This window comes from Hippopotamus amphibius, chromosome 13, assembly GCF_030028045.1.
Source record: "Hippopotamus amphibius kiboko isolate mHipAmp2 chromosome 13, mHipAmp2.hap2, whole genome shotgun sequence".
Classification (NCBI taxonomy): Eukaryota; Metazoa; Chordata; class Mammalia; order Artiodactyla; family Hippopotamidae; genus Hippopotamus; species Hippopotamus amphibius.
The window spans coordinates 42,534,406-42,551,760 of NC_080198.1; the positions used below are offsets into that span (position 1 = coordinate 42,534,406).

Below are 17,355 nucleotides of genomic sequence, written 5' to 3' on the forward strand. Positions count from 1 at the left end.
CTTTATACGGTCAAAGATGTACTCACTCTGTCACCCTCCAAAAGAGTCAACCCAATGTTTCATCAGTTACCATGTCCATCATCCATTTCTAAGTCTACAACCTCTAGTTACTATCTATTCCTCTGCAACTTACTAAATGATGAAGTTAACCAATAATAGCACACCCCACATATAGCAGTGAAGTAAAGGGTAAAGAAACAAAATGAAAGTTAAAACACATAATAGTATACATGATACATCAAGAAAGGAAAGGAAAGATGCTGCTCTCATTTCTTCCTCTGATCATGAGAACGTCACTTCTCTTTATGACTTCCTTTTTCCACCAGCCATTCTGTTTTCCCCTTACCGTCAACCAGTACCTTCATTTCTAAGGGATCTGAGTATTTGATGGACCTATCTGTTTAAAGCTATACCAGAAAACCTATTTCTGCTTCTGGATCAGGAATTACACCCACCAAAACCATAACCGTGTTCTTCTCCTTCTCTTGCCTATTCAGCGACACAAGACATGTAAAATGGTTAGGTGGCAGTCCCAGCTTCAAATCAGCAGAACCATTGTTCAACCTTGTTGCAAGAATTCCTTTCTTTGGTAATAAACCTCTAAACTGGCAAAGCCTAGAATCTCAGAGGATGGCAGTTTAAAAAAAAAAACTGTAATTGGGGTCCATTAGCTATACTATCCCTTTGTTCCTAAATCCACTAATTTTGCCTTTGGAAATGTAGTGGCTTTAAAACATATCCACAAATTATTTGACATTTCTCCCATTAAAAAAAAGGAGTTTCCTTAGATATAATCAGCCTTAGTGACTAAGTTCCAAGAACTGAATGTGGTTTGAAGTGACACCACAGGACCTCCACTGTTAGTTTAGAAAAGGGATTACAGTTCCCACCTGGATTTCTCTCTCTTGGGTTGCTTGCCCTTGGAACCCAGCTACTATGTTGTGAGGAGCCAAACAGCACTATGGAAAGGCCATGAGTACGTGTCCTGCCCACACACTCAGGATCAGTCACCAGGCATGTAAAACAGTGGGCCTTTAGATGATTCCAGCTCCCAACTTTTTAGCTGCCCCAACTGGCATCAAGTGGAAAGTGAAACAGAGATAAGCTGTCCCGACCTAGCCCTGTACAAATGACAGATTTGTAAACAAAGTAAATGTTGAAGTAAATGAACTAAGTTTGGGGGTGGTTATAAAGCAATAGATAACAGGAACAGGAAGAAATAGTGCCAAATATTGGACACTAGTTCAAAGCATCTACTGCATCCTATAAAACAGCATCAAAAACGGTTATTTTCCAGAAAGCACCATAACTAAGTCTTCAATAAGACCAGGTGCTTCTTGGTGATAGACTATACAATTAGACCAATGAATTCTATGGGCAATAGTCCATTGCACTGCTTCTTTCATTACAGAGTGAATTTCTTGATCAGAAGCAATATGGTATGAGACACAATGACAGTGTTTAAAGTAGTCAAGAAGTTCCCAGATGGTGGTGCTGACAGAACACAGCCATCAGGGAAAGCAAATTTAAACTTAGAATAAGTGTACTTCAGAGAGGACAAATAACTACTGCTTCCTCAGTGATGGGGAGGGCCAATGGAATCCACTTGCCTGCAAGTGGTTGGCGGGTCCTCTTGGAGCGTGAGGTACATCACCAACTCAGGACTGGTCACTGCTGCTAGCAACCTGAACATTCAGCAATGGCTTGGTGATCCCATGCATAGCTCCAATCTTGTTATCATTGCCATTTCATTCATAAGTCCACTGAGCAATCACTGAGCCTGGAAAAGGAGGCTGAGTTTAATCCACAAAATGGTTTGTTTCATCCATATGATTCTTAAGATTCATTCTGCAAAGTTCATCACCATATCCCTTCCCAGGTCTTCCTAGTCACCAGTTCTCCAATCGTGCTCTTTCCATGTCCTTGGCCAATTGACCAAATAATTAGCCTTGGACCATCAATTATTACCCAAGACTTACAGTTTGTGTCAGGAAAAGTTCCTCAGGCCAAACCTTCATCCAGAAAGGTCTAACTGTCCCAGCATGAGATGATTGAAACCAGATACTAGAGTGAGCCCCAAATCCTTCAAGATTTGGAACTTAGTTGTCTCTGTAAACAATCTTTTTTTTTTTTTTTTTGGCCACAGGGCACGTGGGTCTTATTTCCCCCCACAAGGATCAAAACCATGCCCCCTGCAGTCTTAACCACTGGACCGCCAAGTAAGTCTCTCTGTAAACAATTTTAAGTAGTACTTTTTGCCTTCTTATAACATCAATTTGGGGGGGGGGGGGGCAGGGGGTAGTTCCTGCCGAGTCCTCACCATTGGACTGCCAGGGAATTCCCTATCTCTTATTTAAACCGATACTTTGCGCCTCGTGAAGACAGGGACACCTCCTGTGCAAACCCTTCCATTTCTCCTCCTTCTAGGCCAGTTTATAATTCTCTGCCTTTTTTGGTACTTCGTGGCAAATACGCCGGTTCCCTTGGCTGCCCACGAATGTCTGAGAGGGTGGAGGTGCCGTCCAAGGCGCCCACCCCCAGCATTCATTCCTTCAGCGCTTTTCTTATCCTACTTGGGCCTGTGAGGAGACACTGGATGGAGAACAGCACAAGCCAGGATCCAGGCCCACACACAGCTGGATTCAGATTGCTCCCTCGGCTCACAAAGTGGCTCTCTCTCCGCCCGCATTATATGTACGCAACGCTTTTAAGTGCTCTTCCCACACCACAGGGCCACCGGCCACAGCGACAAACAGTCCTTGAAGAGAACACCACCAGGCCTTGGCCAAAGGGGAAGAGGAGGGACATCCGCCCGGTCCAAGCCACTTCCGGAAGTGACGTAGGAGTGTCAACATGCAAAATGGCGGCCCATCACCGGCAGAACACGGCAGGGCGGAGGAAAGTGCAGGTAGGGGAACCCGGCTCCTCGACCTCCCAGGCGTGGCTGGCAGCCTCGGGCCCACCTCCAGCGAGCAGATGCCTCGGGCCGCGGTCGGCTGGAGTAGCGGCTTGGGGCTGGTGGGACGGGGCGCGGCCGGCGGCGAGGGGTGGGGCCGTGGCGCTAACGGCTTGAGGAAGGGGCGGGGGGCGGCCGGCTGGACCCGCCGGGGCCCAGTCCCCGGACCCTCGGGCTCCAGGTTGGGAGCCCGGGGTTGCCGGCCGGCCGCTGTCTCGTAGGCTTGGGCTTGCGGGGTCTGGCTGGGCTCGTTCCCCGCCCACCTGCCTCCACCTTCCCTTGCCAGTCTCACAGGCGCTGTGCCCAGCGGCGTCGGAGCGGAGGCCTGCGGGCGCTTCCCCGCGGGGCGGGCAGCGGAGTGAGTGGATCCGTGCGGGGGCGTGGCGGGGCTGCGGAGCCCTGCCGGGTTTTTGAGCAGGGTTCTGCACGTGGGAGCCCCCTGCCTGCTTTTATGTCGGAGCTTTCTCCCCCCGCGAGGTGGAAACGACGTGAAGTGTGCTGGTGTTGGTGGGGGAGTTACAACTTTAATTGTTTTAGAATTTAATTTCGTCTTCACCGTTTCTTCATCTTAAGTGTGCATCCTTGAATCTTTCTTTTTGTTTCTCTAATGTATTATTCAAGGCTAAAGAGTTACCTAACCCGCCCGTGTGGTACTTTATGCCTTCTTGAATCCAGTTTTGTTCTGGGTACGTTTAAGAGTTATTGCTACATATTATTTTCAACGATCTAAGGAGTAAAAGCCCTATTACAGGTGTTTGCCTGCAGGTATATTGCATATAGCGGTGACAGTACGGTGCACTTATTCATTAAATATTTACTGAGCACTTAGTTTAGGCCCCCAAATGTGGGAATAATTGAGAGAGTACAGGAATAAGTAACACCCAATCTTTCTTTATAAAACAGCAACATATGTAGTTCTACAGGTTGAAATCAGTGAGTGTTTAATAGGTAGTCCGGACAAGGGGTTCCTTAGTTGAGGTAACACCCAGAAATTACTGTAGTCCATTGTCTTCTGACCAGTTCATTTCTTTGTTTTATTGATCTCATTGATCAGTACAGTGTTCTAAGCATTCACTAGATGTTTGTTGAATCGAGTGACATTAATAAGAATCTAAAATAGCATACCCTGTTAGGTGATTTTTAAGTGCATCAGTGATAGGATTTAAGTAACCCCAGCATCCAAGTCAGGTGGTGAGAATATCTGTTTCTGACTAAAATGTAACTCAGAATTGTAACTTAATTGTAACTAATTGTATTCTAGACACTGGAGTGGTACCCTACTCCTTAGGGTAGTAAGGAGAGTTAATCAAGCGTTTTAGTTTTTTGCATTTAGACTTAAAAGGTAATATAAAAATCCTGGATGGGGAAAATGTAAATTAGCTGCCTCGTGTGGAAAAACTGAGTGTTTTAATAAGCTGAATGTGAGCCATTGTATGCAAAATGAGGGAGATGATAATTTCACTCTTCACTGATCAGAGTACAAAACTAGAGTTTGGGGATCAGCACTTGTCATCTTGTTCTTAATAAGTATAGCAATCAGATTGGTGAAGTGGCTTGAAGCTATTTCCTAGGAAGAGCATTCAAAAGAACCATCTAAGATCAGTCTGCTGCAGAGAAGATTCAATGAGTCTTGTTACCTGCTTTCAGAATTTGTCACTAAGGTGTAGAACCAGTATGAGACGCTAAAGAGATTGATTTTATGCCAAAGAGATTGATTTTATCTCAACACGAGGGAGAGTTTTTGTTTATGGAAGTGTTTTTTAAACTAGTGCATGTTCATTGCAAAAAACAAAACAAACCCACAAACAATACAAAAGTGTAAATGATAATTGTCCTCCACTCTTCAAAGAAAACTGCTTGGAAGAGTGTGAGGTATAATCCTAGCCAAGGGTTTTTCACTTGGAGTGCTATTGACATCTTGGGCTGGATAATTCTTAATTGTAGGAGGGCTATTGTTTTGCATCATCCTGCCTTGCCACTAGACATTGGCACCTTCCCAGTTGTGACAACCAAAATTGACTCTAGACATTTTCAAGTGTCCCCTGGAGGGCACAGTTGTTGCTGGTTGCAAACTATTGTTCTGTATTTCTTCAGGCATGTGTACCCTACTTAGGTGATTTTTTTACTCTAAGTAGAGTCATGGTATTCACTGTTTCGTGTCTTGCTGTTTGTCAGATTTTTAAATACACATTCCTTTTGACCCAGCAATTCCTTGTCTAAAAAATTGTTTTAAAAACTACATATGCGTGTATCTTTCTCCTGTTATGCAAGGGTGTTTATTATAGGAATGCTGTCATTGTGAAAAACAAAAATCTGAATGTTTATCAGTAGTCAATTGGCAGATAAGTTAGGTACATTCATATAGTAGATTAATTTGCAGTTGGAAAGATAAGCTAGGTTTATGTTATTAAAAAGGAAAGGTGTCCAGAAGTCAAAATAGGAAATCAACATAGCATGAAGGAAATAAGGCATTTTCAAAGTCTGGAAGGATATCAACAGTGATTATTTCTAGAGTATTAGATTATGTAATTATTGGTAAGGCAGGAAACAGGATATCTTTTACTTTAAAAGATATGAACCTTTGTATTTTTTAACTTTTTACAGCATTCTTTGCTCTTATAAATTAAAAAAAAATCTTTACGTTTTGGAAAAAATATATATGGCTACAGAAATATATTTTGCCTCTTGGCTCTCTGTTTCTTGTACCAAGAAGCAGTAGCCCCGAGCTCCATTATCAGATAGTAAGCCAGAAAGAACTGTTGAGATTTACAATATTGATAAATAACCAGTGGAGAAGGGTCCAAACATACTACTGATTAATTATAGACATAATGAAGAATGAGCACATGTCCTACCATCTTCAGCTTCTAAGGAGACTAGAGGTGACTATGAGGAGGAGGGGTGGATTTGTGATTGTCTGAAAGATGACCAGACAAATGTGTGAATTTAGATGTGTGATGTAGCTCTCTCCTGGTAATTGAGATATCAAAGCCAGTCTTTTCAGTCCCTGGCAACACTTTTAATGTTATGATTTTCCACCAATGTGGGTCTGTTTGTTGGCTGTCTCCATCTTTCCTTCAGCTGTGGCCTCTTTCCTTCCTTGCTTCAGAACTCTTGGAATGAGGTTGGACAAAAGTCACTAGTGTTCCTAGTTTAGGAGCAGTAACCATGCCCTACTACTCAGTGTTGGTTCAAGAATATAAATACTTGGTCTTTCATAACAGGAGGATTCTTTTCTTCGGAAATGACCCGAAATCCAACACAACCAGGTTCACATAATAAACATATGTATTGGCTCATGTAAATGATAACTTAGGAAGTAGTGCTAGCTTCATGCAGATCTTGAACCAGCAGGCTCACTGTGACTCTACCCTAACAAGTGATGTAAAGTCACCTTTACACTGGGTTGCCTCCAAGTTATCCTCTCCTATTCCCAAACTCCTAGATCTAGGCCTTCCCTCTTCATGGCATGGTGGCTGCACCTGTTCTAGACCTCATATTCTTTCACCATACTATCCATGGTAACAGTCTTAAATAGCCCCTGCACAATTTCTTCTGGGATTTGCTTGCCTTGAGGAAGATATTGGGGAGCAGTGGAGATATAGAGGCAACCAACAAATGTCTATTCTACCAGCACTAATCCCCTTTCCCTGCCAAATATTTAGTTATTCTAGACCTAGTCAGAGCTCAGCGTGGTCTTTACTCCTGATTCTGAGCCCCAGTTCTGGGTTGTTTAATCTTCAAGACTTTCTTAAGGTAGTAGAATGATGCCTAAATCCTGGTTTCTCAAGGAAAGACGCTTATAAGTTAACCATATGTCCAAGGTGAGTTACTTTTTATGTAGGATGGGTAATAAAAAATGTAGTGCCAGTATGACATCCAGTAGACCAGGGGTCAATAAACTTTTTCTCTAAAGGGCCAGATATTAATATTTTAGGCTTTGCAGGTGATTCTGCTATTTCATAACCACTCAACTCTGCCATTATAATGTGAAACCAGCAATAGAACAATACCCAAATGAATAGGAGTGGCTGTGTTCCAGTAAAACTTTGTTTACAAAACAGACTTTGGCCTGGATTTGGCCCTTGGGTGGTTTTTTGCTAACCTGTAGAAGTTTTTTACTAACCCCTGACTAAAAGAAGTCAGGCTAGAGTGTCCTATTTTTATTTGCAAGACTGCTTTTTAGAATACTTTTTTAAACTCAACTCTTGAAACATAGATACAAGCAGAAAGTCATGGTTCACGAGATTGAACAGGAAAAACACATGTAAGAATTATTCATATTTGGCCAATTTTTCTTGGCCAAATTTAGCCTGAGAGCTGGAAGTAGCCTTACACGAAAGAGCTGTGTGGTTCCATTTATAAAGTGTTATAGAACAGGCAAAAGTAATCTGTGATGAAAAAAGTCAGTTCTTGATTGTCTGGGGTTGGGGTGTAGAGGTTGGAAAGAGGATAAGGGAACTTTCTAGGGTGGTGATGTATATATCTTGGTAGAGTTTTGTATTACACAGGTGTATTAATTTGTCAGAAGTATCTATGTATACATAAAATTTGTACATTTCACTGAATGTAAATTTTACCTTTAAAAAGGAGCCATAAATAAATAATGAACTCCAGTCAATGATATACATGCTGAAGTACTTAGGAGGAAATGTTATTGATGATGTGCAACTTAGTTTGAAAGTGGTTGATGAATAACAGATCAAATAGTTGGATGGGTATGAGATAAAGCAAATATAGAAAATGTTCATTGTAGAATATATTCATATGGGTATATGGATGTTTGCTGTGTAATTCTTCCAACTTTATATGTTCTCTAAATTTTTCATAATATAATGTTGGGGAGGAAATAACCTTTAAATGTCAAAAGCAGCAGAGAAAAGAAAGTGAAATTTTTTTTGTGGTGGTCAGAGAAGGCCTTGCTGAGAAGCTGACTTTTGAGTAAGGATCTAAAGGAAATGAGATTGCCACCTGGGGGGAGAGCATTCCAGTGAGAATATCAAATGCAAAGGTCCTGAGGTGGGAATGTACCTGGCCTATTTGTGGAATAATAAAGTTGCCATTGTGGCTGCCATGGAGTGAGTGAGGGGAAGGGAGCAGGAGCTGAAATCAGAGAGGTAACTGCAGGCCAGATCATGTAGAGCACTACAAGCCAAAGTAGGGCTTGTAGTGAGGTAGGAAGCATTTGGTGGATTTAGTGCAGAAAAAATGTGTTTTCTCAGGATCACCTGACTGCAGATGAGCAAGGGCAGGGCAGAGAGACCAGTAGCTATTTAAGAAATCCAGATGCTATGTGATAGTGGCTCCACCCGAGGTGGTGAGAATTGGTTGAATTCTGGATGACAAGAATTGCTAATAGGATGTGAGATGAGAGAAATTGAAGTAAGGCTGGCACTAAGGTTTTGGGCCTGAGCAACTGGAAGAATGGAGTTGCCATTAACTTCATCAATGAGGAAGACAGGAAAAGCTCATATGGAGAGGACTATCAGGAGCTCAGTTTGGGACATGCCATGATTAAGATGTCTGTTAGACATCCAAGTAGATATGAGTTAATGCACACCTCAGGGAAGCCTGGGGAATAGCCTGGAGTGTCTTCCTTGTAAGCTTGAAATGCTTTTAAGTCTCCTTTCTTTTTTAAAAAAAATAGTGTGATTTTGTACTCATTCTGTAATATATCCACATTTGTTTTCAAACAAAAAATTGTTTACTTACTGTGGTAAGTGGAATGCACCCCCCCCCCCCCGCCCCCATGCCCATGCCCTAATCCCTGGAATTTTATGAATATGTTGTGATTACATGGTAAAAGGGATTTTGCAGATGTAATTAAGGTTACAGACCTTAAAATAGGAGGATTATCCTGGATTATCCCAGTGGGCCCAATCTAATCATGTGAGCCCTTCAAAAGCAGAGAACTTTCTCTGCTGGAAGCAGAAGTCAGAGAAATGTGAGACATGAGAGGGACCCTCCTGTTGCAGGAGAGGGCACATGGAAAGCATGAGAAGGATTGCAGGCGGCCTCCAGGAGCAAGGATGAAGCCCTGGCCGAGAGCCACAGGGAGCTGAATTTAACCACCAACCTGAATGAGCTTGGGAGCTGGCTTTCCTATTGTAACCTAACTGGATATTGCTGCTGGGGGAATACCCTGTTATTTTTCTCCCTGTCAGAGTCCCCGTAATTGTCTCTTCCAAGTGCATACTTCCTACCGAAGGTCTGGCTTCCCATCCCTTGCAGAGTCCTAATAGTACCTTCTCCTCCTACCCACCCCCCCACCCCCCTTTTTTAAAGCAAATCAAGGCAGGTATGAGTCCTCATCTTCTCTGCCTTTGCCTGTATTCTTGACTTTGCCTGCAAAGCAGGACTTTGTTCACTCATTCATTGCTTCTGTTTCCAGCACCTTTTACTTTTCTTTTTCTTTTATTTCCATCTCTAATGCCTGCAAAGCTTGCCTATATCTTGAGAAAAAAACTTCACCTAACATGCTGTCTTTCCCCCACTAGAATATTCTTTCCCCCACTAGAATGAAAGCTCCAGGAGGGCTTCTGAGCTCACTACTGTATGCTTAGCATTTAGAATAGAGCCTGGCAACTGGAGGATGCTTAATCAGTATTTGTTGCAAGACTTGAATCCTGTTTTTCTTCTGTCTACAGCCATTTTTTTTTCCTTAACAAGTTTTTAGTGTAATATATCTTGTAACATATTGTATGTAGTTCATTCTTTAATAATTACATAGAATGGATGGATCATAGTTGATCTAGCCATTTCCTTATTGAAGATATTGTTCCTATTTTGTCCATCATACTAAAATTTACTAAAAAATTAATAGAGTTAGGAAATAGTAAAGGAAGTCTTACAAAAGTGAGCAAAAAGACAGAGATAGTGTAGAATGCATAAAAGATGAAGGATCAGTTTGAAAGTTCCAACATCTGACTGATAAGAGTTTAAGAAGGAGCAAAGAAAACAGTGATAGTTATTAATGAGTTAATATAAGATTTCCCAGAGCTGAAAGTTTCTAGATTGAAAAGGCTTTCAAAGTGCATACCAAAATTAAAGATAAAATGACCAAAAATGATCATGATAAACTGCCCCCCCCAAAAAAAAATACCCCACCAAGTAAAAAGAGAAGATCCTAAAATCTTGGGGTGTGTAGGTGGTGGTGCAATAGAGAATGAAAATGGGATCACCTTAAAGTTTAATGAAACAGAGTGGCATTGAATTCAGTGGCAGCACTGAATGCTAATGGAAGTCAGAGTAGTGCCTTCAAAAGCTGAGTTTTTCCTACATGGACTTTTCTTTATCCTGCCAAATCAAGTGTAAAGGTAAGGACCTTTTCAGACATGCAAGGGCCAAGTTACCTCCCCTGTAGCGTCTTCTATGTTAGTTTCTTAAGGTCCTGGGAATGTACTTCTGCCAAACCAGGAAGTAAGGAAAGGAGACATTGGAATTCAGGAAACAATGGCTCTAACCCAGAAAAGCAGTAAAGGAAGCACCGAAGGTGACAACTGTGCCAGCAGACGAGGGGCAGCCAGCTCAGATTGGAGTGAGAATGTGGAGGATTCTGAGGGAGAAGCCTTCTGGGAAAGGAGGGGTTGGAGGTGGGTTCTTGCTGGACTATCTAATATGGTGCAGCAATTAAAGAAAATTAAAGTTAAAATAGAGGAAACCATTGAAGGCAAGAAGGAATTCCAGGGAAAATGAAGAACTGTCTGAGGAAGGAAGTGTATTCATAATACAGTACTTGGCTACTCAGTAAACAGCAATTACAGCCCAACAGTGTAGCACTGATTATTTATCAACCAAAAATAGTGATAGATCTATCTATATCAGAAGAGTAGAGGGGAGAGTTATTGAGGGAAGTTTCAGAGTTATATCCTAATCTACCATAGCTTAAGTAAATAGGCAATGTCTAAAATGAATAAATCAGAAAGTAGTAGGATAAGCATAATATTTGAGAAATGCAGCAGCTATCTAATAGAAACAACCAAGAATTGAAATTAATTACCTCTAAGGATTAAGACTGGGTATGGGGAGTCTTACCCAGACAGTAGGGAGATGGTTTTTCATTGTTGTCTTTCAGTACTACTTGATTTTCTGAATACAGGCAAGAATTAGTTGGATAAGAATTAAATTGTAAATTCAAAAAACTAAGTAATATATGCCTGTTGTAAAACATTCATACTAGATTAAAAAGGTATGAGTGGACTTCCCTGGTGGTGCAGTGGTTAAGATCCCACCTGCCAGTGCAGGGGACATGGGTTGATCCCTGGTCCAGGAATATCCACATGCCAAGGAGCAACTAAGCCTGTGCACCACAACTGCTGAGCCCACATGCAGCAACTACTGAAGCCCACCTGCTTAGAAGCCGTGCTCTGCAACAAGAGAAGCCACCGCAATGAGAAGCCTGCGCACCACAACAGCGAGTAGCCCCCGCTCGCCACAGCTAGGGAAAGCCCATGCACAGCAATGAAGACCTAACGCAGTAATAAATAAATAGATAGGTAGATAGATAGATGATAGATAGATAAATAAATAAATAAAATAACTTTTTTTAAAAAGGCATGAGTGAGTGACAGACACCATAGTTCCATCACTAGGAATAAGTGAATAAGTACTGGTAGTTTTATATATGTATATCCTTCTAAACCTGTGTGTTTATTTTTAAATATATTTAATATTCTGCAGCATTTTTACAGTAATGATTATTATACACTACTGTGTTGGACCATGCATATTTCGCTTAAATATATCCTAGTTTTCTTCCCGTGTTAAGAGTTGTACCAACATTTTTAATGATTATATAGTATTCTCTTTTATAAATGTATGTGCCAAAAATTTACCCAACTAAGATGCTTCTAGTTCTTTGCTGTTTTCAATCACATATCTGTAATAGAATCCCTTAAAAAGGTTGGTCCAAACATCTTTTGCTAAGAATTCCTTTTCACCTGGAATGAGGACCTGGCAATCATGTAGTTATTCTCTGACCCTTTCCCACTGGACCAATCAGATCATCTCCCAGAAGTTTGAAAGTCGAGATTAATATATGCTACCTCATCTCTATTAAAGGAAATGTACTGAGAAAAACACTAAGGGGCCTTGAGGCTCCAGAGAAAGAGGCATTAAGAGAGACTGAAACTGACATTGAAGCCAGCTTGTTTCCCGATGGTTTTTCAGTATCTGATTCATGCAACAAATATTTATGAAATGTCTTTTATATGCCAGATACTGTAATGATACAGTGATGGGAGGAACAAGGCAGACAAGTTCCTTGCCCTCTTGCGGCTTTTATTCTAATGGAGACGAAATAGCAAAAAAGATAATTATGCAGCGTGGTAAGAACTGCAGAAGAAATGAGTAGGGGAAGGAGATCAGGGAAGGCCTTTTAGAAATTAATTTTCTGCTAAGACCTGGAGGGTGAGGGTGAGCCAGCCAATATAAAAGCTGGAAGAATAGTGTTCCTGTGGGGATTAGAGAGGTGAGGAATCTTCTTGGCACAGGGAAAAGTAAATTTGAAGGCCCCAGGATGGGAAAGAACTTGATGTGTTTGAGGAATAGGAAGCAGGAAGGAGTTCAGTGTGACTATCGTGAAAGAGCATAGAGGAAGTTACTTTGAGGTGAGTATTAGGATGCAGGGTAGAACCAAAGCATGCAAGGAATTTGGACTTGACTTCAAATGCCATGAAAAGCTTCAGTAGAGAAGTGCCATGATTTTATTTTTAAAATGTCTCTTATGAGTCATGATTGTATTTCTTGCCCTTGGGCTCTATTAGATATCCTTGTTAAATTCTCAAATAAAATTCTTTTTAAAAAAAATTGAAGCTGGTTTGAGTAGATTTCAGTTACAGTGACCTGCAACCGAAAGGCTGGGTTAAAACAGCATCGCTGTCTTTGTGTATACAACCCTTGCCCTTTTCACATCTTTGATTATTTATATGTTTATTGGCCGTTTTCTTTTCTTTTAAAAAAAATTGCCTTTTCGTGATCTTTGTTTCTCTTTATGTTGGAGAGTTTGACTTATTGTTATCTAAGGAATCTTTTTATGTTGTCAAGAGTAAACTTCTGTCTTTTGTATTCATTTTTCATTTTTTTTCCCAGTTAGGTGTCTGCCTTGTAACCTTGCTCATTCATTATTTTTTTTTTTGGGGGGGGGGTACACCAAGTTCAATCATCTGTTTTTATACACATATCCCCGTATTCCCTCCCTTCCTTGACTCCCCCCCCCCCGAGTCCCCACCACCCTCCCCGCCCCAGTCCCCTAGTCCATCTTTCATCCTTGAGTTGGACTCCCTTTGTTATACAACAACTTCCCACTGACTATCTATCTTACAGTTGGTAGTATATATATGTCTGTGCTACTCTCTCGCTTCGTCTCAGTTTCCCCTTCACCCCCCGCCCCCTCCCATACCTCGAGTTCTCCAGTCCATTCTCTGTATCTGCATCCTTGTTCTTGTCACTGAGTTCATCAGTACCATTTTTAGATTCCGTATATGTGAGTTAACATACAATATTTGTCCTTCTCTTTCTGACTTACTTCACTCTGTATGACAGATTGTAGTTCTATCCACCTCATTACATATAGCTCCATCTCATCCCTTTTTATAGCTGAGTAATATTCCATTGTATATATATGCCACATCTTCTGTATCCATTCATTTGTTGATGGGCATTTCGGTTGCTTCCATGTCCTGGCTATTGTAAATAGTGCTGCAATAAACATTATGGTACAAGTTTCTTTTGGGATTATGGTTTTCTTTGGGTATATGCCCAGGAGTGGGATGACTGGATCATATGGTAGTTCTATTTGTAGTTTTTTAAGGAACCTCCAAATTGTTTTCCATAGTGGCTGGACCAACTTACAGTCCCACCAACAGTGCAGGAGAGTTCCCTTTTCTCCACACCCTCTCCAACATTTGTTGTTTCCAGATTTTGTGATGGCCATTCTGATCGGTGTGAGGTGATACCTCATTGTGGCTTTGACTTGCATTTCTCTGATGATGAGTGATGTTGAGCATCTTTTCATGTGTTTGTTGGCCATCTGGATGTCTTCTTTGGAGAAATGTCTATTTAGGTCTTCCGCCCATTTGTGAATTGGGTTATTTGCTTTTTTGGTATTAAGCTACATGAGCTGCTTGTATATTTTGGAGGCTAATCCTTTGTCCTTTGTTTCATAGGCAATTATTTTTTCCCATTCTGAGGGTTGCCTTCTAGTCTTGTTTATGGTTTCTTTCGCTGTGCAAAAGCTTTTAAGTTTCATGAGGTCCCATTTGTTTATTCTTGATTTTATTTCCATGATTCTAGGAGGTGGGTCAAAAAGGATCTTGCTTTGATGGATGTCATAGAGTGTTCTGCCTATGTTTTCCTCGAGGAGTTTTATAGTGTCTGGCCTTACATGTAGGTCTTTAATCCATTTGGAGTTTATTTTTGTGTATGGTGTTAGGAAGTGTTCTAATTTCATTCTTTTACATGTTGCTGTCCAATTTTCCCAGCACCACTTATTAAAGAGGCTGTCTTTTTTCCATTGTATACTCGTGCCTCCTTTGTCAAAGATAAGGTGCCCATATGTGTTTGGGCTTACTTCTGAGTTCTCTATTCTATTCCATTGATCTTCCTTTCTATTTTCTATTCTTGATCACTATGGCCTTGTAGTATAGTTTGAAGTCAGGAAGCCTGATTCCACCAACTCCATTTTTCCTTCTCAAGATTGCTTTGGCTATTTGGCGTCTTTTGCGTTTCCATACAAATCTTAAGATTTCTTGCTCTAGTTCTGTGAAAAATGCCATTGGTAATTTGATCGGGATTGCATTGAATCTGTAAATTGCTTTGGGTAGTACAGTCATTTTCACGATGTTGATTCTTCCAATCCAGGAACATGGTATGTCCCTCCATCTGTTTGTGTCGTCTTTGATTTCTTTCATCAATGTCTTAAAGTTTTCTGCATACAGATCTTTTGCCTGCTTGGGCAGGTTTATTCCTAGGTATTTTCTTCTTTTTGTTGCAATGGTGAATGGGAGAGTTTCCTTAATTTCTCTTTCTGTTCTTCCGTTGTTAGTGTATAGGAATGCAAGAGATTTCTGTGCATTAATTTTGTATCCTGCTACTTTACTAAACTCATCAATTAGTGCTAGCAGTTTTCTGGTAGAGTCTTTAGGGTTTTCTATATATAATATCATGTCATCTGCAAAGAGTGACAATTTTACTTCTTCTTTTCCAATTTGGATTCCTTTTATTTCTTTTTCTTCTCTGATTGCTGTGGCTAAAACTTCCAAAACTATGTTGACTAATAATGGTGAGAGTGGACACCCTTGTCTTGTTCCTGTTCTTAGAGGGAATTCTTCCAGTTTTTCCCCATTGAGAACGATGTTGGCTTTTGGTTTTTCATATGTGGTTTTTATTATGTTGAGGTAATTTCCTTCTATGCCCATTTTCTGGAGAGCTTTTATCATAAATGGATGTTGAACTTTGTCAAAAGCTTTTTCTGCATCTATTGAGATGATCATATGGTTTTTATCCTTCAATTTGTTGATATGATGTATCACGTTGATTGATTTGCATATATTGAAGAATCCTTGCATCCCAGGGATAAACCCCACTTGATCATGGTGTATGATTTTTTTAATGTGCTGTTGGAGTCTGTTAGCTAGTATTTTGTTGAGCATTTTTGCATCTATATTCATCAGTGATATTGCTCTGTAGTTTTCTTTTTTTGTAACATCTTTACCTGGTTTTGGTATCAGGGTGATGGTAGCCTCGTAGAATGAGTTTGGGAGTGTTCCGCCTTCTGCAATATTTTGGAAGAGTTTGAGAAGGATAGGTGTTAGCTCTTCTCTAAATGTTTGATAGAATTCGCCCGTGAACCCATCTGGCCCTGGGCTTTTGTGAGTTGGGAGATTTTTAATCACTGCCTCAATTTCCGTACTTGTGATTGGTCTGTTCATGGTTTCTATTTCTTCCTGGTTCAGTCTTGGAAGATTGTATTTTTCTAAGAATGTATCCATTTCTTCCAGGTTATCCAATTGATTGGCATATAGTTGCTTGTAGTAGTCTCTCATGATGTTTTGTATTTCTGAGGTGTCTGTTGTGACTTCTCCTTTTTCATTTCTAATTCTGTTGATTTGCATCTTCTCCCTTTTTTTCTTGAAGAGTCTGGCTAATGGTTTATCAATTTTGTTAATCTTCTCAAAGAACCAGCTTTTAGTTTTATTAATTTTTGCTATGGTTTCCTTCCTTTCTTTTTCATTTATTTCTGCTCTGATCTTTATGATTTCTTTCCTTCTGCTCACTTTGGGGTTTCCTTTGTTCTTCTTTCTCTAGTTGTTTTAGGTGTAAGGTTAGGTTGTTTATTCAATAATTTTCTTGTTTCTTAAGGTAGGACTGTATTGCTATAAACTTCCCTCTTAGAACTGCTTTTGCTGCATCCCATAGGTTTTGGGTTGTTGTGTTTTTGTTGTCATTTGTTTCTAGATATTTTTTGATTTCCTCTTTGATTTCTTTAGTGATTCCTTGGTTGTTTAAGAGTGAATTGTTTAGCCTCCATGTGTTTGTATTTTTTGCAGTTTTTTTCCTGTAATTGATATCTAGTCTCATGGCGTTGTGGTCTGAGAAGATGCTTGATATGATTTCAATTTTCTTGAATTTGCCGAGGTTTGATTTGTGACCCAAGATGTGATCTATCCTGGAAAATGTTCCGTGTGCACTTGAGAAGAAAGTGTAGTCTGTCGTTTTTGGATGGAATGTCCTATAAATATCAATTAAGTCGAGATGGTCTAATGTGTCATTTAAAGCTTGTGTATCTTTATTTATTTTCTGTTTGGATGATCTGTCCATTGATGTAAGTGGGGTGTTCAAGTCTCCCACTATTATTGTGTTCCTGTCGATGTCCCCTTTTATAGCTGTTAGCATTTGCCTTATGTATTGAGGTGCTCCTATGTTGGGGGCATAGATATTTACCATTGTGATATGTTCTTCTTGAATGGATCCCTTGATCATTATGTAGTGTCCTTCCTTGTCTCTTTTGATAGTCTTTACTTTCAAGTCTAATTTGTCTGATATGAGTATTGCTACTCCAGCATTCTTTTGACTTCCATTTGCATGGAATATCTTTTTCCATCCCTTTACTTTCAGTCTATATGTGTCCCTTGGTCTGAAGTGGGTTTCTTGCAGGCAGCATATAGAAGGGTCTTGTTTTTGTATCCATTCAGCCAGTCTGTGTCTTTTGGTTGGAGCATTTAATCCATTTACATTGAAGGTGATTATTGACATGTGTGTTCCAGTTACCATTTTCTTAATTGTTTTGGGTTTGTATTTGTAGGTGTTTTCCTTTTCTTGTGTTTCCTCCTTAGAGAAGTTCCTTTAGCACTTGTTGTAAGGCTGGTTTGGTGGTGCTGAATTCTCTTAACTTTTGCTTG

The 17,355-nt window shown here is 40.4% G+C and overlaps 1 protein-coding gene across 1 annotated transcript in view; it reads left to right on the forward strand.

Moving 5' to 3' along the window:
• Positions 1-2,848: 2,848 nt before the first annotated feature.
• The window catches only part of WDR48 (WD repeat domain 48), a 52,099-nt gene continuing 37,592 nt past the window's right edge, over positions 2,849-17,355 (forward strand). The window contains exon 1 of the mRNA XM_057705648.1: positions 2,849-2,908. Within this exon, the coding sequence (XP_057561631.1) occupies positions 2,861-2,908 (48 nt within the window). The 5' untranslated portion in view covers positions 2,849-2,860. The remainder of the gene's footprint in view (positions 2,909-17,355) is intronic.